At 35.9% G+C, this 24,187-nt stretch overlaps 1 protein-coding gene across 1 annotated transcript in view; it reads right to left on the minus strand.

Annotated features, from left to right (window-relative positions):
* The window catches only part of LOC121869635, a 416,339-nt gene that overhangs the window by 194,247 nt on the left and 197,905 nt on the right, over nucleotides 1–24,187 (minus strand). The window contains exons 35-37 of the mRNA XM_042371146.1: nucleotides 7,259–7,448; nucleotides 3,511–3,669; nucleotides 734–921 (exon numbers count right to left, since the gene is read on the minus strand). Of these exons, the coding sequence (XP_042227080.1) occupies nucleotides 734–921; nucleotides 3,511–3,669; nucleotides 7,259–7,448 (537 nt within the window). The remainder of the gene's footprint in view (nucleotides 1–733; nucleotides 922–3,510; nucleotides 3,670–7,258; nucleotides 7,449–24,187) is intronic.

Raw genomic sequence — 24,187 nt, forward strand, 5'->3', positions numbered from 1 at the left:
AATGGAATTGTTTATACATCACTTCATACTTTGTTATTTCATGTCATTGCAATGTGAACCTTATTCCGTTATAAAGCATGCATATTTATAAAAAATAGTCATGGAAGAAAAGTTGTGACAAAAATTAATATTTTGCTGGGTAATAGTGGTATAAATTTTACTTTACGATGAGAATGCCCAGGCCTAGTACAGGTTATTCATTTTTTCCCAAGGATATTAGTTGAAGAGCCACACAAACTAGCACTTATGTAATCTCCTGGCACTTTTTACGTTTTCCCACCCCTCCATCCTTGCCAGCAACAAAAGGCATGGTTCAAAATTCTCACAACACATTATGAATAAATGAAATCACTGTAATGCACGAGAAATCAGCACAAGCCGCAAGAAACTGCATGAGAAATATGGGACAAAGTTATATCCTGGGTCCTTTAAACATAAAAGGGCAACAGGTGTGGTTACTTTGGAGTGTAATTTACATAGTGCCAGATCGCACTGATGTTGCCAAATGTGTGTCTTGTGTGTCTAGCGTTCATATGCAAACATAAAATTATTGTATTTGAATTTTTTACTTCATACACAAATATGCATATGAAAACCCTAGAGTGATAATTTAGATCATCTGCAATTTTGCATATGAAAACCGAAGGAGTGTTAATAATTCTTGGTATAAACTATGGTCAGGTTGACCAAACACCAAGACTCTAATTATGTACTAATTTGATTTTACACTAACCTCTCTGAGTGAGGATTTAGTTCATTGATGATATCTAAGATACTCTCTAACTCCTCCTCTATAGTGATTTTCTTCTTCTTCAGGGATGACATTCGTTTTTCTTCCACTTCCAGTTGAGACTTTAAATTTGCTACATCTTCTCTGGCCATTCTCACCATCCTCTCTCTCGTTGCCATTTCAACTTGAAGCTTAAGAACAATAAAATAAGAATTGAACTCCAAAAAAATGATCAGATAAAATGCCAATCAATTAATGAGAGAAAAATGGTAATGCATCACTTACAAAAGTTTATTCTACAAACTCATTAACATGGTAAGGCTGAAGGGAAGGTAAACAGAGTATATTGCAGTGACATAATTATGTGGTGCAAATAACACTTATAACCCAAACATATGCTTTACAATTTAGATTGGTCTTACTAACTATTCTTGCATACTACATAATTATAGTAAACAGATACAAATCCTCTAAAAATAATTTGGTGGATAACAGTTATTAACTTGAAAAAAGAACTTTATTAACATTATTTACAGATAGTTCCCCTCTTGCCCTTAATGGTGGGAGGGCTGAAACATTACTTCAACCTCCCCATCTTCCTGAGATGTATCTCAGGTTCTGAAAATAGGCATGCCATACTACTTTGTAAAGAATGCTAAGGAGTTAATAACATAATGATTGTAGAGGAGCATGAAACCAAGATAGAGAAGTTAGATCCAGAACAAGACAAATTCAAGCAACAAATAACAGAACTTAGCAATCATTGCAGGAAGGATTAAACAACTTAAAAGAAATCATGGCCAATTAAACACCCACAGTGGTTCAGCCTGATACAGTGGCAGGTGGGGTTAACATAACACAAAATTTTCAGGACAAGATGAAATAACAATTAGAGATAAACAAACACAATGAGAACCTCATTATAAAGAATCTGGAGAGGAAGGAGGACGAGACAGAAGAACAATCAGTTAGACAGATGTTGAGAAATGTGATTGACTTTGGAGAAGAGTTGCACATCACAAAAATGGAGACTTAATAAACCTACAGTGCAGTTGGTGAGAATCACCATCCTTAAACATGGGAACAGGGGCAACATTTTGAAGAAGGTGTGAGACATCAAGCAATTAATGGAATACTGTAATGTCTGCATCTCCCCTGACATGACAATTGAAAAAAAAGGAGCTCAGAGAAAAACTGAAACAGTTATGCAGCGACCCACAATAAGGGAATGCTGAACTAAAGATCAAAAGAGGCAAAGTAGTCATGGTAGAGAAAAACTGGGAGAATGAAGTAATGTTACAGCCCTCCCATCAGTTAGGGAATGAGGCAAACTACAAGATATCTGTAAATAATGTTAATATAGTGCATTTTTCAAGGAGGATGAACAGGTGTATACACAGATGAAAAGATACATTCCTTTGACACCGGATACAGTGTAGCCACAATAATTTGCGGGTTAGGTACCATAAGACATTGTAAATTATCAAATTGCAGATTATAGTTTAATTATTATAAATTAGAATTATTTTTTTCATTCTGGGGGCCAAAAATTACACATAAACTGTTCCAAAACTACTTTAATAAACACTAAACATCATACAGAATTTCCCTTCCACCAAAACAGTACACAAACAGTGCAACGCTGCACTGAATAGGTGGGAGTGGGGTGGTGGTGCCAGGCAAAGCGGGACTGAGGTGGTGCATTGGTGGCGGGCACCCATGGCTGTCAGCAGCATGTGGGAGGAGAAATTCTCATACCGCAGAATATAGAAAAGAAAATTAATTTAAGCTAAGCTTAATTTTCTTACACTGAAAAACAAACTAATTTTAATTTGTTCACTAGAATATATTTGGCAACACATTAACTCACTTCACAACACTTGGCTAAAACAATTCAGACAATTTTTTATGCATCAAAAGTTAAAATTACCAGCAGCAGCGGCTACATAGCAGCTATGCAGCACATAAAACATCATCTGATGAGCTGAATCCACCTAATTTTGGAGAAATGGGTACTTCACTGGAAAGAGAAACTAGCACATGCTGTTGATGGGACAACTGCACTAAAGAAAGTGCGAGTCTGTAAAAGGGTGTGGGAAAGAGGGAGGGAGGGCTGCGGGAAACTGAGGCATGTTTGCCAACTCTGATTCTGCAGCCACTATAATAAATCTATCTTTATTATTACAAAACTGACTGTTTCATACCCTTTTTTCTTCAAATTCATGTAAATACAAATATTAAAGGAAAAATAAATGATGGTTTAATTTACGTTATAAGACTGGTATGTAATAAATATCTCAACAGAATCACTGACAGTTTAGTCATCCAGGGAGGCCAAGGCATTACCTCCGGCCCTCCCTCCTCCTCCTCCTTCCTCTCTGATGTATGTTCATGAAGTTCAGCAGAGAATTTGTCAACCATTTTGTCTGTGATACATACTGTACTGTATCCAGGCCCATAACCATATCATCATTACCAAACAGATTTTTCATTACTGTACTAAATTTCCTTGAATTTGGCACAGTACTGTAATGGAAAATACCAAATGGAAACCCTGCAGCTGGGCTTTCAAGGCTGGAGCAGAGACTTGCACACCAAGTACATTTACCCTAAAATTCAAACACTGTAGCCTTGGCTGTGAATTATGAAAATTTGACAGCAAATTTTCAAAAAGAGGTACCCACGAATTTGTGTGAGCGAATTTGAAAATTGCAGATTATTGCGACTCCACTGTAGCAGGGAACAATCAAAATCATATTGAGTAACTCATTGAGACACACCTGTTTTTTCTGATCAGTCAGTACTTGGACTCGTGCCAGACGGGGCTGTACGTCTTCATGATGGCGATGCCAAAAGAAGATAACAGTGCGCAGGAAATGTAACAAAAGTCCACCAATATCACTGACACGTGACAGGTGGTCACTTGTCATCTTGATTTGCTATGAATATGAGAGATGGGTTACTTTCTCTAAAGTAATAAGGTAAAAACACACATGTACCAGAGAGAGAGGTATATATATATATATATATATATATATATATATATATATATATATATATATATATATATATATATATATATATATATATATATATATATATATATATATATATATATATATATATATATATATATACAGTCAACCCTCACTTTACGCAGTCCCACATTCCGCGTTTACACGGTGCCCTGCCAGAACCCAGGATGCTCACATTCCGCGGTGGGTGTACCCCTTTACACAGTGAAGTATAATTTTTTTATTTAGCTCATAAAATTCATACAAATTATCCGGCCAGAATATAATTTACATTGCTTGAATTCTTACAATTTGATGATCATCTTTAATATAAACATCATAGATTTTGCATTAGACATACAAATTTTAGATATAATGTTTACTCTGAGTAAATATGTTATCTTTTGTGCAAAATATATGACATTTATATTCAAAATATTCCTGGTCTTACAAGGAATCCAGCAATGTCAATTATATTATCCTAACTTTAGTCTGATTTATTATTTATTACTAAAAAGGTAAACAGTCTGGTATTCCCACACATTCATCTGGTAGGGAGGGTTGGTGGGGGGTGGGAGGGAGGGAGGGTTTGGCGACCGACCACCTGGCACGGTGTGAAGAATATTTTTTTTTTATTAACTGAAGATATTTGTTTTAGCTCATAAAATTCATACAAATTACCCGGCCAGAATATAATTTACATTGCTGGAATTCTTACAATTTGATGATCATTTTGAATATAAACATCATATATTTTGCATTAGACATACATATTTTAGATATAATGTTTACTCTGAGTAAATATGTTATATTTTGTGCAAAATATATGACATTTATATTCAAAATATTCCTGGTTTTACAAGGAATCCAGCAATGTCAATTATATTATCCTAACTTTAATCTGAGGTATTATTTAATACTAAATGTTAAAATCTAGTTTTTTCACCCAACCTTTCTCTTGAAGGGAGGATTGGTGGGGGGTGGGGGGGGGGAGGGTTGGGACGGACCGACCATCTGGCGCTTGGAAGAGGGGGGAGGCAAGGTGGGGTACTTTGATTGACAGATAGTGTAGTGAAGAATATTATTATTTTTTTATTAACTGAAGATATTTGTTTTAGCTCATAAAATTCATACAAATTACCCGGCCAGAATATAATTTACATTGCTGGAATTCTTACAATTTGATGATCATTTTGAATATAAACATCATAGATTTTGCATTAGACATACAAATTTTAGATAAAATGTTTACTCTGAGTAAATATGTTATCTTTTGTGCAAAATATATGACATTTGTATTCAAAATATTCCTGGTCTTACAAGGAATCCAGCAATGTCAATTATATTATCCTAACTTTAGTTTTAGGTATTATTTATTACTATACCTGGTTTTCCCCCAAAAATTTCTCAGAGGGAAGAGCCAGCGAGTGTAGTGTGAGAAGAGAGGGAGGGAGTTGAGTCCATTATTTGAATGGACATTAACTTGGCGACTGTATTTCTCTATTTCTCTTAAGTATTAATTTTGTGCATGTACCATCATAAAATTAAGATGTTATTTTTACTAGAACATAGGTATTGGGGTTAAAAGTGAGTTTGGGGGTTTGGGGCTGGTCTCTATTTGTTTTCATCCCATATGTTATGTTATTCACTTTACGCCGCTTCTCACTTCCACAGCCTCAGGTCAAGCATTAACCGCAAGAAGTAGGCCGACTGTGTATATATATATATATATATATATATATATATATATATATATATATATATATATATATATATATATATATAATATATATATATATATATATATATATATATATATATATATATATATATATATATATATATATATATATATATATATATATATATATATATATATATATATATGTTGTACCCCACTTAACGCGGTCAATTGAACCCAGAGGGTCCCGCGTTAAGTGAAAACCGCGTTAAGTGAATAACAGAACATATGGGATTAATTCCAATAGAACCCAGCCCGACCCCCAAACTCCACTTTTTGACGACAAATAACTATGTTGTAGTAAAAATAACATCTTAATTTTATGATGGTACATGCACACAATTAATACTTTAGAGAAATAGAGAAATACAGTCGCCAAGTTAATGTCCATTCAAATAATGGACTCAACTCCCTCCCCCTCTTCTCACACTACACTCACTGGCTCTTCCCTCTGAGAAATTTTTGGGGGAAAACCAGGTATAGTAATAAATAATTCCTCAAACTAAAGTTAGGATAATATAATTGACATTGCTGGATTCCTTGTAAGACCAGGAATATTTTGAATATAAATGTCATATATTTTGGACAAAAGATAACATAATTACCTAGAGAACAATTTTTATCTAAAACTTGTATGTTTAATGCAAAATATATGTTGTTTATATTCAAAATGATCAGCAAATTGTAAGAATTCCAGCAATGTAAATTATATTCTGGCCGGATAATTTGTATGAATTTTATGAGCTAAAACAAATATCTTCAGTTAATAAAAAAAAAAAAATATTCTTCGACACTATCTGTCAATCAAAGTACCCCACCTTGCCTTCCCCCCCTCTTCCAACCGCGTGGTCAGTCCCAACCCTCCCCCCACCCCCCACCAATCCTCCATTCAAGAGTTTTTAACATTTAGTATTAAATAATACCTCAGATTAAAGTTAGGATAATATAATTGACATTGCTGGATTCCTTGTAAGACCAGGAATATTTTGAATATAAATGTCATATATTTTGGACAAAAGATAACATACTTACTCAGATTAAACATTTTATCTAAAAATTGTATGTTTAATGCAAAAAATATGTTGTTTATATTCAAAATGATCACCAAATTATAAGAATTCCAGCAATGTAAATTATATTCTGGCTGGGTAATTTGTATGAATTTTATGAGCTAAAACAGGCAGTCAGGCAGGGTGGCGGGTGGGGGTGGTGCGAATCTAAAAATAGCTCTCGAGCCGGACACTCACCGCGTATATGATGAAAAATGCCGCGTTAAGTAAGTGAAAGTTCAGCTTTGGCAAGGCACCGCGTATATGCGAAAACGCGTTAAGTGAAAGCGCGTTAAGCGGGGTAATATATATATATATATATATATATATATATATATATATATATATATATATATATATATATATATATATATATATATATATATATATATATATATATATATATATATATATATATATATATATATATATATATATATATATATATATATATATATATATATATATATATATATATATATATATATATATATACACACACACAAAGTGGTCCCTCGGCATATATCTAACAGATTTTAAGGATAGAGAAGTCTGTTATATGGAGGTTTCACTACAGTATATACATATTATATAAAGCTCTTATTAGGCATCAAAAATTTTGACAAGAGGAATTGGTGACCTTATTTTAAGTACAGGTGTGCAACAAATGTGAAAATTTTCATAATACGGCACTTATCAATTTACAAACATTTAAGCAACAAACCTCTAACTTTTCTGTTAATGTAGCAATAACGCTTTGCTTGAGGCCTGGAACACACACAGCCGCCAGTTTACTGCAGAAATTATCATCCTGGATTGCATGACGCACTGCACGCCATGACGTATCAGAAGACCCCAGTAATACTACAGCACATTCAAACACTATCTGGATGGCTGATATGGGGGACCGGGACCTGTCCAGTGAATAACTAAGTATTATTACAAATAATATCTCTATTTTCTTATAAAGTTTATGATAGTGAAAAATTTACAGGAGTTAGTGGCTCTACATTTTGGGGTCACTCATAAAAGTAAGTGAGGCACAGCTGGGCAGGTTAGTGCACTGGGAGTGATTAGATTGCTTACATTAATTAGAGTTAGCAAGTACACACAATCAATACAGCTTGGGATGCATTAAGTTAGGTTGAACTCAACTTTTGTTTTAATATTTACACGTGTATTTTAGAAAAGTTATAACAGTAGCTTTAATTAAGAAATTTTATTTTTAATTATCTGAGTACTGTACTGTACAGTAAATTGATGCTTCAGAAGCAAAATAATATAAATTCATAATTTATGATTTGCTTTTGGAATTTTACTGCATTTAAATCATAGAAATTATTTATATCATGCCTTTTCTTCACTCTACTGTACATGATTATCTACACTTAGTATGATCTCTCCAACTGAAATGTAATTGAAGAATATATCAAATGACTATTAAAGAAATTATCATTAAACTGTATATACTATTAAATGGCTCTGAGAGAATAATTAATAAAAAGGAATAACTAATGAAATAATACTGAATTATATAGACAAGGAGTGACATACAGTGTGTGAAGTTAAGGCATCCTATATTAAAATAACATAGCAGTGAAAAGCATTGTTCATGCCAACACATTACAGCATAAAAGTGCTTGTGGAATATGCCGAATATGTCCATAACTAGAGGCAGACCACAAAATATTTAGCAAAAAACACAAGAATGTAAGTAAAAAAAAATTAAATTCAGAGTTTTAGTGAGAAAAAACATGCATACATCAGTTACCATTACCTAAATACTGATATGAACTAAACAGCATCACTAAGTACTGGTGATTAATATGTAACAATTACTTTAGGAGTGAGACAACAGTTATTTCACAACCATCTAAGTTGAAATTATGGCACAAATTTGTTAACAAATAATAAAATTAGCTGTAACCTCCATCTCATACATAGCTAATTCTGACCAACATCTTTGAATTTAGACCTACATTTCTTGACTTCATATGGCTATTATGCTAGATACCTGTTAAGTTATATCAAACTCAGACCACCTGTTTCTGATATATTCCATAAGATGTCCCTTGACTCAGGATCTTAAACTGTGACCTACACCTCTGACTTATGTTCAGGAATATGTAGTATAGTCTCGGTTTACGCGGTCAATTAAACCCGTGGAAGTCCGCATAAAATGAGAAACGCGTAAACGAAATAACAGAACATATGGGATTAATTGAAATAGAGACTGGGCCGACCCCCCAGACTACCCTTTTTCCAACACAATACATACGTTGTAGTAAAAATAACATCTTAATTTCATGATGGTATGCACACACAATTAATATATAGGAGAAATATCAATAATATTAGGTTTTCTAACACTTACATTAGTAGAAGAGATGGTTGGGCACACAGGGATGGGGGGTTGGTTCCGAAGCAGAGGGCAGATTAGTGGCCCTCAGGTGTATCACTTGTATCACCTATATCACTATCAACCACAGAAGCTAGCAGGTCCTCTGTGTCAAACCCCTCAAAGTCAACATCATCACTATCACTGTCACTATCACTGACTTGGGCTGGCTGTGGTGGGTTGCGGGCAAAGAACTCGGTAATGTTTCGTTGACGGCTAGCATTGATGTGGTTGTGATACACCTGGACATACGGCTCCATACATTGCAACAGAAGGTTATTACACACTTCATACCGATGATTGACTGGGTCTTTGGCAAGGATAACCTTGATTTCCTCGGAAAACTCCATGACATTCTTTACATCACCATGTGTTAATTTTTGTTCTTGTTCCGCCAAAACACCTAGCTGCTCACTGACGTCATCATCTTCCAACATCTCGTCGGCAGTCACCTCAGGTTGCCTGATTACCTCCAGGATGTCGTTGTTGGTGGTCTCGGAGAAGCCTGCAGCTCTTACACTTTGTGCAGCCTCTCTTGCAATGTCCAATGCTACAGCAACAGACTGAGGCTCACCAGCCACCACTTGACTCTGCCTCCCACCTGGGATACCCTCCAACACATGCCGCCACGCATGACGAATCGTTGCCACAGACAGCTGCCCCCATGCCTCCACCAAGAAATCAACAGCTTTCTTGACGTTAAACTTTTCCAGAACTGCTTGACTCGCACTTCATGGTCCGCCAAATCTTGTTCTGGATCCTCGTCCTCGCTCTCGTTATCAGTGCCACTCAGAAGGTTCTGCAACTCATCCTTGGTGTTGGTTAAGTTGTTCAGGAGCCGAAACTTCTTTGTGGAGAAAGCAGCCTTGACGTTACATATCAACTCCTGATCCATGGGCTGGATTAACGACGTAGTGTTGGGGGGAAGGAAGACCACTTTTACATTGGGGTGACAATCCAACAATAGAGGCGAGTGTCCTGGTGCGTTGTCAAGGAGCAACAAAATGTTAAATGGAACATTATGTTGCTCGCAGAATTACTTGACATCAGGAACGAAACAGTTGTCAAACCAGGAGAGGGACAGAGCAGTGAACATCCACGCCTTCCCTGAGGTTAGCCAGTGGACATTTAACTTGCTATGTCCAAGTTTTTGTAGGCATGCAGCTTGCGGGCTTTGTGGATCACCAACAACTTCAGCTTACAGGTGCCGGAGGCATTGGTGGTGAACAGGACGGTGATGCACTCCTTCTGCAACTTCCGGCCCCGAGACTTGCTGGCAGACTTGACTACGAAGGTCTTGGAAGGTAATTTCTTCCAAAAGAGCCCGGATTCATCCATGTTGGACACTTGGTCGTCGGTGTACTGTCCTTCCTCCATAATTTCTCGTAAGAATGGTGGAAAATTCATGACCGCAACACGGTCAGCATTCGCTCCTTCACCAACAATTTCAACATGTGATGTTGTTACGACGTTTGAACCCTTGCAGCCACTCAGCGGAAGCAGTGAAGGGTTTGGGCTCTGGAACTCCCATCTTTCGCGCCACTGATACGTACAGTTCTCGGGCGTAGTCCTGCACTGCCCGAGTGTCGACCGCCATGTTCCATCTTGCCTGACGAATCAAGTACCTGACCAATAAACGCTCAGTCTTGAGCAGTACCTTATTCTGACAATACTTCACCATCGACACACCTGCAGACTTTGTGATGCTCATGTCTTCTTTTATCTTGCCGGCATCCTTCTTGATGGTGCGGATCGTTGATTCATTTACTCCATATTGTCTGGCCAGATCCACCTGCCTCGTGCCTTTTTCTAACTCCTGAACGATTTTGTAATTCACTTCATAGCTTAAGGCGCGTCACACCTTCTTGGGCTTGGGGCTGCTTGGTCCAGGTAATTCAAGGTTTTTCTGGGGTGGTGGGGGTCCAGCGGAAGCCATTGTTGAACAGATAAGCGGGCACGAGAGAGCACTGTATACGCGGAGACGGAAGACAATAGGACTGGCACAGACAAGGTCAGGGACTTATCCCCTCTGGTGGCAGGGCACGCAAAGTTACATAAAACCAATCACAGCTAGCAGCGGAGGAAATGCGTGGGTGGTAAAGATGCGTGGCCCAATCACAGTCCGATACGTCATCTGACGTCAGCGGTGACGTAAGAGCGACCTAGTGCGCAGCTGGTCCGCGCCGCTTCCCGTGTAAATTTAGGAATGCACCGCGTAACTAATAATTGGCGCGTCTGGACAGCGGTGACGTCAGCGACCAGCCGCTTGCCACGTAAATGCTGGAATGTACCGCGTAACTAATAATTGCCGCGTCTGGACAGGTGCCGCGTAAATGACCAACCGCGTAAAAGAAATCCGCGTAAACCGAGACTATACTGTAATCTATTTATTATTATCTTTTTACCAGCCAGCGAGCTCACTAGGATTTGCTAAGGTGATTTGGACATACAGTACTGAAAGCGGACAGTGGAAGATTGATAGAAAGAGTGTATAGTTAAGAGGTGGACAGTAGAAGGGAGTGGGTGGGGGGGAGATGACCAGGAAGAGGGAGACCTGAGTGAAGGACCCACTTGAAGTAAGGGCGATGGTCACCTCAGAAGCTCACTCTGGCTATATTACATGATGGCCAAAATCAAGAGTAAAAACAGACACTAGTCACACTATGTGCCATCACTGATTCACTCTTGCTGCTGTAACTTCCTATACTCCACTTGATACCATCTTCTTCTACCATACATTGTACTCCTACAAAATCCAATGGAGGAGAAATATTAAGATATCTTCTATGCCATAATTAACCCCTTAACTACAGGGATGCCTAATTTCAACATTTTATTTGGCGAATGCCAGACAATCACCATAGAGGGGAACCCGTACACAAGGAGTTAAGTAGAGAGAAGAGGACGACAGATTCTTGCCCTTAAACAAAGAAACTTAGGCAGAAAACAAATTTCAGCATATACTATAAGTGACTCGAGTTGGTAAGAAACAAATTCGTTTCATACACCTGGGTAAATCAAGGAAGATGTGTCTTACAAAAATATTTTCTGGGTAGGTAACACACCTCTATTACAGCAGCAGTACAGATAATGATATCTTTCACAATGTAATGCTTTCTCCATGAATTGTCAATATTTACTTGGGGGCAATTTAAGACCAAAGCTATAAGCCATACAAATGTTAAAACCACAGAAGCAATACATAATAAAGCATATGAGCATGAACGATAAACAAATTCATAATCTACAGGGTGTCCCATAAGTTTCCATACAACGTATCACCAACGCCATTACAAGCATAACTCCAGTTGTGCTTGAACGTGTTCTTCAGCAGTGGAGGACACGCACTGAAGAGTGTTTTCAACAGAATGGTAGTCATGTAGAGCATATTATATAAATAAAAATGGATTTTCATATAAAATTTATTTTTCCTATGTATGGAAATTTATGGGACACCCTGTAAAAGCATAAAAAATTTTGGAAAATCAAACATACACTCACAATTAAGCACATATGTATCACGATAAACACTTACAATTCAAAACTAACTAGAGGAAATCTAATCATAATGTATGTGCAATAATATAGTGGTAAACTACTTAAGACACTGAGGAGTGATTTTTTTTTCTGAATTTACAATCTGCTTCTGCAATTAAAAATTACTGTTAATTTTTTTATCTGTTGTTAGAAGCATGGTTTGTTACTGGGGTAAAATTACATTTTTAATGGTTGTTATAATGTGACTGCTCTGAAGTGGGTTCCTGTATTTTACTGAAGGCTATAGTGTGTTCCTGAAGCAAATCCACTACTTATGTTCAAAATTTTTTAATGTGTTATTAAAGTAAATTCTGTTGTAATGCCAGGATTTTTTTCTAAAAATTGTGATTTACTGGTGAGCTACTGATAATGATGTGAATTACTCGGTATTACTGGAGTTATACTTTGATGTTGGGGCTTTGTTCAGTCTTCAAGGTTAAGATTAAGTTTTACCATTCTAATCTATCACCAGGACTTTGATCTGTTCAGAGAACTTTATGGCTGGCATTGGCTTCTTTAGGGATTGTGATTAATTGTTGGGACAGTACTGCAAATTAACAGCTATAATTTACTGTTATGATTTAGACTTACTCTTGGGCTTATAATTCACAATGAAAATCTAGGTAATTTTTAAGGACTGCATTCTACTGCAGGGGTAATGATGTGTTAGTAGGAGTTATAGTACCTAGTATTGATAAAAGCATAATAAAATATTATAAAATGTCACGTTTTGTTATGAGTACAGTATATTCAACTTATTTTATTATTGTCTGAATGTGCTTTATGACCTCTGAACTAATGAACTATTCTAATATTTGTCAGAAATCTTTAGTGCAGTTTTCACTTTTGTGTCAACAGTGGCAATTTGAGAAATAGTATCTGTGAAGTGTGATGTTGCAAGAAAGTGAGATTGAAACTTATGTTATGATTAAGTGAATGGGAGTACAGTATGCATGTAAATCAGCTTATCTCAGTGACTAACACTTGGGAAGGAAGTGAACTACCAAAGTCGTCACCATCAGGTTCTGGGGTTCGATCTCTGGAAAAATTAATCTTGTCATCGGTATGAAAAAGAATTTTTGGGGGTTAAATCACATGCATTTTATGAAATTTAGCTCCATTTACCAAGTCATAATAATATGGAGTACATACTTAGGTTAGAAAAGAAGGAATGAATTTGCACAAGCCACTTATTTTGGCCTAGTAGGGGAAAAACTGTGAACCACTGAATAAACGGAATATTAATTGAGATTCTTGGGAAAGTTACTCCACGATACTTCCCTGCAGCACTGCAAAACCTCCTCAACTCGAACTAACTAGGGGAAAGGGTAATCCTAGTTGGTAAGAGTTTACTATATCAAAACAAAAACTTTTTGCAGTATGAGGAGTACCAGTATGTAGCCTAATACAAAATCTTGACAACAAGAGATTGACCAAGTAAGAAGCATACTGTACTAGTATTTATGACATACAAGTATCATGAAAGATAATGCCTAGCATATTCTCACTATTCACTTATTTGAGATGGGGCACATCTTCCAAGAATGTCTATCTTGCAAGATTCTAGTAAAAGTACATTAGGTTAGGGTAGGTTCAGGTAAAAGAACCTTACATCCTAAAATCAAGTCAAAAAATGAAAATTTATATGACTGAAGGTGATGTGAAAATCAACTACAGTAAGATCTCATACTTTGCGCAATTTCATTTCGCATTTTTTAATTTCGCGAGCACTACCTAATGTAACCAAGAATTTTGCGAGATCCAGCCAACTAAACGTGAGATCCAGCCAGCTGAACGCGAGATCCAGCTGGCTGAATGCTGGCCACCTTCTTGAATGACATCACAGCCCTCATCCCAGTTACAGTCATTTCCGCTACAACGCGTGTTTTGTCAATGCGAATTGGCTGCAAAGCAATTGATGAATAGGGGAACGCTGTTTGTAAAACAAAAACCGACTTTTTTTTTTGCAAATTTAGCTGTTACCCATAAATATTGTATGAAAAGAATAATTAAAAATAATGTTTCACAGTAAAATAACGGTTTACACCAGCGCTCTCTGTCTACATCACGTGATCAGTTGAATCACGCGGTTTCTGTCAATTACTCCGTGATTTTTGCTATTTTCTCCAATTTTGTTGTGTTAGCGATGAATATGGAAAGACAAGGTAAGAAGAAAGTTTCCAAGAAGCATTCCAAGATCGACTTCCCGGTGGTGAACGTAAAAGAGGTTTACAAGAACGCAACTATCGTGTTCTTTTTTTTTTTTTCTTTTATCCTCTTTGCCACTGATCGGCTTGTTAGCCGCTTGGGCGATCGGTCACGTCTCTGATTATTTTTCCTTTTCATTTATCTTCTTCACCAAAAGATCGGCTCGCTAGCCGCCCGGGCGATCGGTCACGTCTCTGTCACGCACTGTTGGCAAATACTGGGCATGCACCGGCTCCTGAATGTACCTGAACCCACTCCAGTGTTGGTCAAGTCTTGTCTTGAAAGAACTCACACTCGGTGCCGTCACAACACTCTCTGGGCTGTTATTGTGTGCTTTTTTGGGTGGTTCTACCACCTGTCGAGTTAAGATAATGGCCTATACCTCTACTGGGGGTCCTACTGGTGCTGGTGGGGGTGGGACAGACCCACCTAAGCAGCCAAATAAGGAAAAGGAGAAGCGGGACTATCATAAGGGAGTTAAGTTTGCCAAGTATTCAATGCAGGATAAGCAGTGTGTGATTAAATTACTGGAGGAAGGCCTAAAAACTAGTTTCCGGAAAGCACAACAAAATCAAACAGTATATTATTGATCGACGGTGCATACAGTAAAACAATCAAGTCAATAAAGGCAGAATTTGTATCATTTGGAGGTTATAAATGAGAAAATCAGAGATTGATGTAGAGTGGCCAGTCTATATTGTTATTTTTGTTCAATGCTCTGAATGTGATGCTCAGCAATGCTACCTAGGTATGTTAATTCCTAGCCAATTCGCCAGGCCAACATACAGGCAATTAAAATGCCTAATAATTTGCATTTGGCGAATTTGAATTTAGCACAATTTTTCCAGTCTATATTATTCACAAAATACAAGATCTTACTGTAGTCTGCACTGATCCGAGAGAGCAGTTCCAATATACAAACAACAGGGTTCCTCAAAATTCATGCTGCCACCACTTCTCTACAAAAATTAATGTAGTATTATTAAAAATTCTGATACTTTTGGGTGACATCTTGGAAATCGCTGAGCAGGCCCAAAGGAAGAATTAACCAGCCATACAGGGTAACCAAATAAAAGAGAAATCATAGGTCATTTGTTTTGTGGAGTGCAATCATCATCAACTATATTTTATGGTAATTTTCCAGAAAGGGCAGCATAAACAATGAAATTTAACAAAGTCTCTTAATGAACTTTCTAAATTTGTAGAAATCATAAAACAAATGTCTCAAAACATTCAAGTTGTTTCCTGGACATAAAATTCTATTATGTAAGATGCCAGTAAAGAGCTAGAACAACTGGTGGGCTGAGACTGACATATTTGTATTGCAATTCTTACCTTGTAGTCATATAATAAAATCAGTAAATATTACCAATAAACACAATAGACTATCTACAGTCGAGGGCCTAATAATGATAAGTACTGTATTAATAAATAAAAGGCAAATAAAAGACTTTCAAACAATTTCTGAGGAATAAGTAATGAAAGTGATGTGGGAATTTGAACTTTTGATGACTTGAATGGGTTATGAAAGTGAAAGAGTTTCATCCTAGGTTTTTTAAAGCTTCAAGTTTTGAATCTTCAGATGCATTGGTGCTTCATAACAAGCTATGCAGTCTCTTTCTCATCACTTTGAATCCAGTATATTTTGTCAACAGTGAATCATGGGAAGGTATCGTGAGCTTCTTTCTTTCTTTCTTGGAGGAGACCCTGCAGTATCTCTTAATGGGTCACATTTGCAGCTCAGTACAAGCCAAGAATACTGTTCTCTAATGAGAACTTTCCAAGAACACCAATAAATATTACTCATCATTGTATATATATATATATATATATATATATATATATATATATATATATATATATATATATATATATATATATATATATATATATATATATATATATATATATATATATATATATATATATACAATAGCATTAATATACACAACAATATCTGTAGGTAGTACAGTACAATAGTTCAAAAAACTATCTTTATGTTCAATCCAGAATGCAACGTCTAGCTTTATACCTAGGTATGTAAATGCCTAGCATTAACTCACCAGGCCAACATACAGGCAATTAAAACATCTAATGATTATTTAATACGTAATATTACGAGGACACGTCGCTACCTGGCATTTAATTGCAATTCTCAAAACCCGCTCCCACACCCTCCAGCACACGCACTGCCACCATCATCTTCTTGCCTCGCGAATCAGCTGTAAACGCACACACGGAAAGCTCCGCTAATTTGTGTTGAAACAGCTGAAATATTAAGTGCCACGAGGATTTTATTTTTGGTACTTATACATATTAGCACAGTGAGGAAATCGAGTGACTTATATTTTTATTATGTCTCTCAAATATTGTGTTTGGGACAATTTTTTATACGGTCTGGTCAAGAATGGCAACCGCTTCTCATCTTCTATCTAGGAAGACAGTCGATCTTTAGTGACTAATATCCTATGCCTTGAAGTCACTTAGTTTATGACGTTGTTTTTTGCCCTTCCGGGCTCGTCTTCACTGAAAAAAAATTATATATATATATATATATATATATATATATATATATATATATATATATATATATATATATATATATATATATATATATATATATATATATATATATATATATATATATATATATATATATATATATATATATATATATACAGTCAACCCACTTTCGCGTCCCACTGCGTTTCCTAGTTTACCTTGTACCCTGCCGAAACCGGAACGTTCACTTTCCGCGGTGTGTGTACCCTTTTACGCGGAGAGCGGCGCGAGCAGGGTGCGCACAAGGTCGCCCAGTCATCAAAACATTACCGAGTTCTTCACCCGCCACCCACCACAGCCGGCCCAAGTCAGTGATAGTGATAATGATAGAGAGGATATGGACTTTGAGGGGTTTGACAAAGAGGCCCTGCAAGCCTCTATGGTGGATAGTGATACAATTGATACAAGTGATACAGGCAAGGGCCAATAATCTGCCCTCTGCCTCGGAACCAACCCCCCATCCCCGTGTGCCCAGCCATCTTTTCTACTAATGTAAGTGTTAAAAAACCTAATATTATTGATATTTCTCTTAATTATTAATTGTGTGTGCATACCATCATAAAATTAAGAAGTTATTTTTACTACAACGTAGGTATTGTGTCTGAAAAAGTGGAGTTTGGGGGTAGGCCCGGTCTCTATTTCAATTAATCCCGTATGTTATGTTGTCTTTACTTTCAATTAATCCCATATGTTATGTTGTTCACTTTACGCGGGCCGCCGTGGGTTGAATTAACCGCGTAAAGTGAGGGTTCACTGTGTATATATATATATATATATATATATATATATATATATATATATATATATATGTATATATATATATATATATATATATATATATATATATATATATATATATATATATACACAGTATTACCCCGCCTAACGCGGTTTCACTTAACGCGTTTTATCATATACGCGGTGCCTCGCCAGAGCTGAACTTTCACTTAACACGGATTTTTTCCACATATACGCGGTCAGTGTCTGGCTCGAGACGCTATTTTTAGATTTGCCCCACCCGCCACCCTGCCTGACTGCCTGTTTTAGCTCATAAATTTCATACAAATTACCCGGCCTGAATATAATTTCCATTGCTGGAATTCTTATAATTTGGTGATCATTTTGAATATAAACATCATATATTTTGCATTAGACATATAAATTTTAGATAACATTTTTTCTCTGGGAAACTATGTTATCTTTTGTGCAAAATATATGACATTTATATTCAAAATATTCCTGGTCTTACAAGGAATCCAGCAATGTCAATTATATTATCCTAACTTTAGTTTAAGGTATTATTTATTACAAAAAAGTTAAGTATTCTGGTTTTCCGGTTGGTGGAGGGTGGGGGGGAGGGAGGGACCGACCGACCATCTGTTACCCAGTGAAGAATATTTTTTTTTTTTATTAACTGAAGATATTTGTTTTAGCTCATAAAATTCATACAAATTACCCGGTCAGAATATAATTTACATTGCTGGAATTCTTATAATTTGATGATCATTTTGAACATCAACATCATATATTTTGCATGAGACATAAAATTTTTAGATAAAATGTTTAATCTGAGTAAGAATGTTATCTTTTGTGCAAAATATATGACGTTTATATTCAAAATATTCCTGGTCTTACAAGGAATCCAGCAATGTCAATTATATTATCCTAACTTTAATCTGAGGTATTATTTAATACAAAATGTTAAAATCTAAATTTTTCACCCAACCTTTCTCTTGAAGGGAGGATTGGTGGGGGGTGGGGGGAGGGTTGGGACTGACCGCCTTGTCGGAAGAGGGGGAAGGCAAGGTGGGGTACTTTGATTGACAGATAGTGTCCTGAAGATTATTATTTTTTTATTAACTGAAGATATTTGTTTTAGCTCATAAAATTCATACAAATTACCCGGCCAGAATATAATTTACATTGCTGGAATTCTTATAATTTGGTGATCATTTTGAATATAAACATCATATATTTTGCATTAGACATACAAATTTTAGATAAAAAAATTTTCTGAGTAACTATGTTATCTTTTGTGCAAAATATATGACATTTATATTCAAAATATTCCTGGTCTTACAAGGAATCCAGCAATGTCAATTGTATTATCCTAACTTTAGTTTCAGGTATTATTTATTAAAATTTAGTGGTTTTCCCCCAAAAATTTCTCAGAGAGGGAAGAGCCGGCAGTGTAGTGTGAGAGGGGGAGGGAGTTGAGTCCATTATTTGAATGGACATTAACTTGGCGACTGTATTTCTCTATTTCTCTTAAGTATTAATTGTGTGCATGTGCCATCATAAAATTAAGATGTTATTTTTACTACAACATAGGTATGTGCCTTCAAAAAGTGGAGTTTGGGGGTCGGGCGGTTTCTGTGGGAATTAATCCCATATGTTCTGTTATTATATAGTTCACTAACACGCAGAGCCTCTGGGTTTTCTATTGGCCCATACGTTAAGTAGAGGTACAACTAGCATATATATATATATATATATATATATATATATATATATATATATATATATATATATATATATATATATATATATATATATACAGTGACCCCTCGTTTAACGAACACCTCGGTTAACGTAATTTTGATTAACGAACTGCCTTCCATAAGGATCTTCAATTCCGTTAACGAAAAAAATTCGATTAACGAAGTTCTTACGTAACCGACCTCAACATGTTTTCGCTTGCACTGACCAGGCAACCAGCTTTAGTATCAGTCCGCCAATACATTAATCGGATCTAGGGCTTAAATTCCTTACTATTTTAGTAAATATCAAGAAGTTTATACTATTCAATAATTTTAAAGTTTAATATTCAATTTTTAGTCATTTTAACAATTATTGAACATAATTGAAGGTAAAGTGACTAGTTTAATGCGCGGCATCCAGCCTCTTAACACAGCAAACAGGAGTTACTGTCTCTCTCTGTTTTCACTGGAGGTAACATCTTGTCTCTGAACTCTCTTCAAATATACTTTTTCAATGTTTCCAAAGCAAATTAGTCATTTTTTGAAGCTCTATTTTACATATTGACAATATATAATGCAGTGCAGTGTTGATTTAAAGAAAATAATCTTGAATTTTACCCCATCATTTTTATTGGTGAAAGTAAGCCATAGGAACTTCTCTTCACCCAATGCCTTCTCTTCTGCCTTCTCCTCCACTTTATTCTAAATCCACTCATCATCATCATCATCATCATCATCCAGGAGCCTTCTACATACACCTCAAAAGTAAGTGAACTTTTCTACCATTTTTGTTTGAATTTAGGAAATTTTCAGTGAGCGAACCAATTACCAAAAACCCATTGAAACAATGGTTTTGATTAACGAACTTTTAGGATAACGAGCGACCTTCTAGAGCAGTTGAGTTTAGATTGCCGAGAATCTATATATATATATATATATATATATATATATATATATATATATATATATATATATATATATATATATATATATATATATATATATATATATATATATATATATATATATATATATATATATATATATATACACACACACACACACACACACAGTCATGCACCGGTTAACGTCCTACATACGTTCTTGGAAACATGACGTTAACCGAAAAGGACGTATAAGTTCTAGGTGACTAAGCTTTTCTCTTATAAAAAGCCAGTGAAAATGACCTATGAATATAATTTACATTGTTGGGATTCCTTGTAACATACTGATTAATTTGAATATAAACATGCTATAATTTGCACTAAAGAAAACAATTTAGTACCGTAATCAAATTAGTACATGTGCACTCCAGCTTTGCACCAAGGTCATTTATTTCTATTATTTCTTTTAGTGTGGTGTGTGCATGTAAAATGATGAAAAATAAATGAAGAAATCTATGTAACTACCCAAAAATACAGTTGAAAAATCCTTCTTTTTTATAAAAATGTACTACAGTACTGTACACTATGCGGCCAAATAATCTTTTATCTCTGAGCAAAAATATATGATGTTTATATTCAAATTATTGGCTGTCTGCAAGGATTCCAGCAATGCAAATTATAATCTTCTTAACTTTAGTCTGAGATATTATATAAGATAAAAACTGTAGCCTAAAACCCTGGCTGGGGGAGAGGGCAGGAGGAGGGATGGACTTGAGCCAGCCAGCGAGGGGTTAGGGGGTTGAGGTGATAAGTTTAAGCCAAAGGTCTCTGTGTGTTTATTTAACAGTCCTACTAAGCTTTCTCATTGTAAAATGCCAGTGATATGACCTAGGAGAATATATTAACATTGCTGGGGATTCTTGTAAGATACTGGATTTATATTTGGAATATAAACATGTTGTAATTCACTATATAACAATTTTAGTACCTTAATCATATTAGTACATGTGCACTCCAGCTTTGTACCAAGGTCATTTATTGTTTTTATGTTTCTTTAGTATGTGTAAATGGATGAAATAAATGAAGAAATTTAAGTTTGGATTCGCCCAAAAAACACAGTTGAAAAAACTGTTTATAAAATGTACTGCTGTATTGCAATAATTAATGTACTACATTTTTTTTTTATCTGAGCAAATATATGATGTTTATATTCAAATTAATCTCTGTCTTGCAAGGATTTCAGCAGCAATGCAAATTATATTATCCTAATCCTTTAGTCTGAGATATGATATAAAATAAACATAAAGAAATCACTAATCTTTTGTCTGGGAAACACAAGGAGGGGAAGTAGTGTGTGGGAAGAGGGGGAGCAGGGGAGGGGGGGAGGACAAAATGTCTGGCATTTGTTTGTTTATTTATTTGAGATAAGATTTGACAGTTGGCGCTGAAGGCCTGCCTTGGCGCAGGTTCATTTTATCATTACTTAAGAGTGACTACATCATAATTTCCTTTTCTTTTCACCCAAATGACCTGTGAATATAACTGACATTGATGGTTTCTGTAAGATAGTAATTTATTTGAATACCTGTACAAAATGTTTATATTTCAGGTTAGATATAACAATTTTAGTACTGTAAATTACGGGTATGCCAATACAGGTTTGCACTCTTAGGTCCATTGTTACTGTAAAATATTGACTAAATTCACTAGATAACTTACGCCTGGCAGCACAATCTATACTAATACGATGCATAATGCGACTGTGCCCGCCTTAGGCAATTTAGGGTTCAAGCACGCCACATTATTATTTGAATGGTTTTTTTTCAATTCTAAATTTTAATTGTTTATTCTCGATAGAGGAAGCGTGGGATCCTAGTGCTGTCACTTGGTACCCCTGTACCATAACACCAGAAGCTAACTGGCCAGTGTCATAGGTATATAAGGCATAGCAGCAAAGTCATCCTTGTCGCGCCTAATTGGGGACCCCGGCCGAGCAATCTAAAGTGGTTGGTGAACCTATGGGATTTATTCTAATTGGTTCCAGGCACCCAAGACCCAACCCCTGCTTCCCCATTTTACCACCATTTATACCCACTAAATATATATAGGCACGTTATAGTAAATGTCATAAACATACATAGGCATGGCTAGGTTTATTACAAAGTGATGAAAAGGCACGCTAATACTGTAGTCCACAAAACATGCAGCTATGCTTTTTTTTATTTGGTCTCCCATCACACGAGTCCGCTTTCTCCTCACATCAGACGCCTGAGTCCTCCTTTTCTCTAATCTTAGAGTGCATTAGAGACTTTGTTATTCTTAGTACGCCACATCTTGAAATTAACCCCAATTGCAACTGGGGTTGTGAATTGTTGAGGCAACTAGATATGTCTTATTTCAGCAAATGTTATTGTCAATTTGTAGGTGAAAGATTTTATCCCTCAATAGATGGGAGGTTAACATTACACTTGGAGCAAATGCTTAAAAAGCTCTAAGGAAGGATATTCTTTAACACATAATATCTGGGACTGGGAGGATCATCGTGTCACCCTGCTAGAGTCGGGAAGGTGGTCCAGCAGGCACAATGGGATTTTAAATGGACGAGCGCGATCAGACGTTAACCAGCTTGAGCGACTGTGTGTGTATGTCTGTGTGTATATATATATATATATATATATATATATATATATATATATATATATATATATATATATATATATATATATATATATATATATATATATATATATATATATATATATATATATATACACATACATAGAGCAGTGAAGTGTTAATTTGAAGAAAATATTCCTTATTTACAGCAATAAAACTTTAAAATTTCAGTGTTGAAATTGAATCCAGCATGGCTCCAAAGATTTTGAGTAAAGTTATTTCAATCCAGGTAAAACAGGAAATAATAAAGAAACATGAACAGGGCATTAAAACAAATGTGCTTAGTAAAGACCATGGCATGTCGCATCAACTGTGTCGACAATTCTTGCAGAGAAAGACAAGTTCAAGGAAGTGAAAGTGAGACACAAATCTACCAGACTGTCTAAAGGTAGATCATTAATAGCAGAGACAGAGAGGTTACTTCTCATTTGCATTAGGGAAAACAAATGAAAGGTGATTCAGTTTTTACTGAATTTATTTGTGAAAAAGCCAGGGAAATTTACAAACATTTAAAGGAAGATCAACCTGGTTCTTCTGGCCCAGAGTTCAAAGATTTTCGGGCCAGCAAGGGCTGGTTTGAAAAATTTAAGAAAAGAAGTGACATTTTCAGTGTTATTAGGCATGGTGAGGCTTCCAGTGCAGATAAGGAAGGAGCAGCAAAGTTTTTAGTGGAGTTTAAGAAACAGGTGGATGAAGACAATTATCTTTCACAGACAGCTGGGTTGTCTAGGGGGTTGGGAAAACAGGTAAACTTCTTCCATATGGGTGTACAAGATAATCAATGGGGGCCTCACATGGACTTGGTTGAGGTGCCCTCTGCTAGTGTTACCAAAAGGGGGTCAGAACCAACCACCTTACTCACAGAATTTGTCATTCAACTGTTAAACAGAGGTGTGATAGAACTGTTG

This window comes from Homarus americanus, unplaced genomic scaffold, assembly GCF_018991925.1.
Source record: "Homarus americanus isolate GMGI-L3 unplaced genomic scaffold, GMGI_Hamer_2.0 scaffold32583, whole genome shotgun sequence".
Lineage (NCBI taxonomy): Eukaryota > Metazoa > Arthropoda > Malacostraca > Decapoda > Nephropidae > Homarus > Homarus americanus.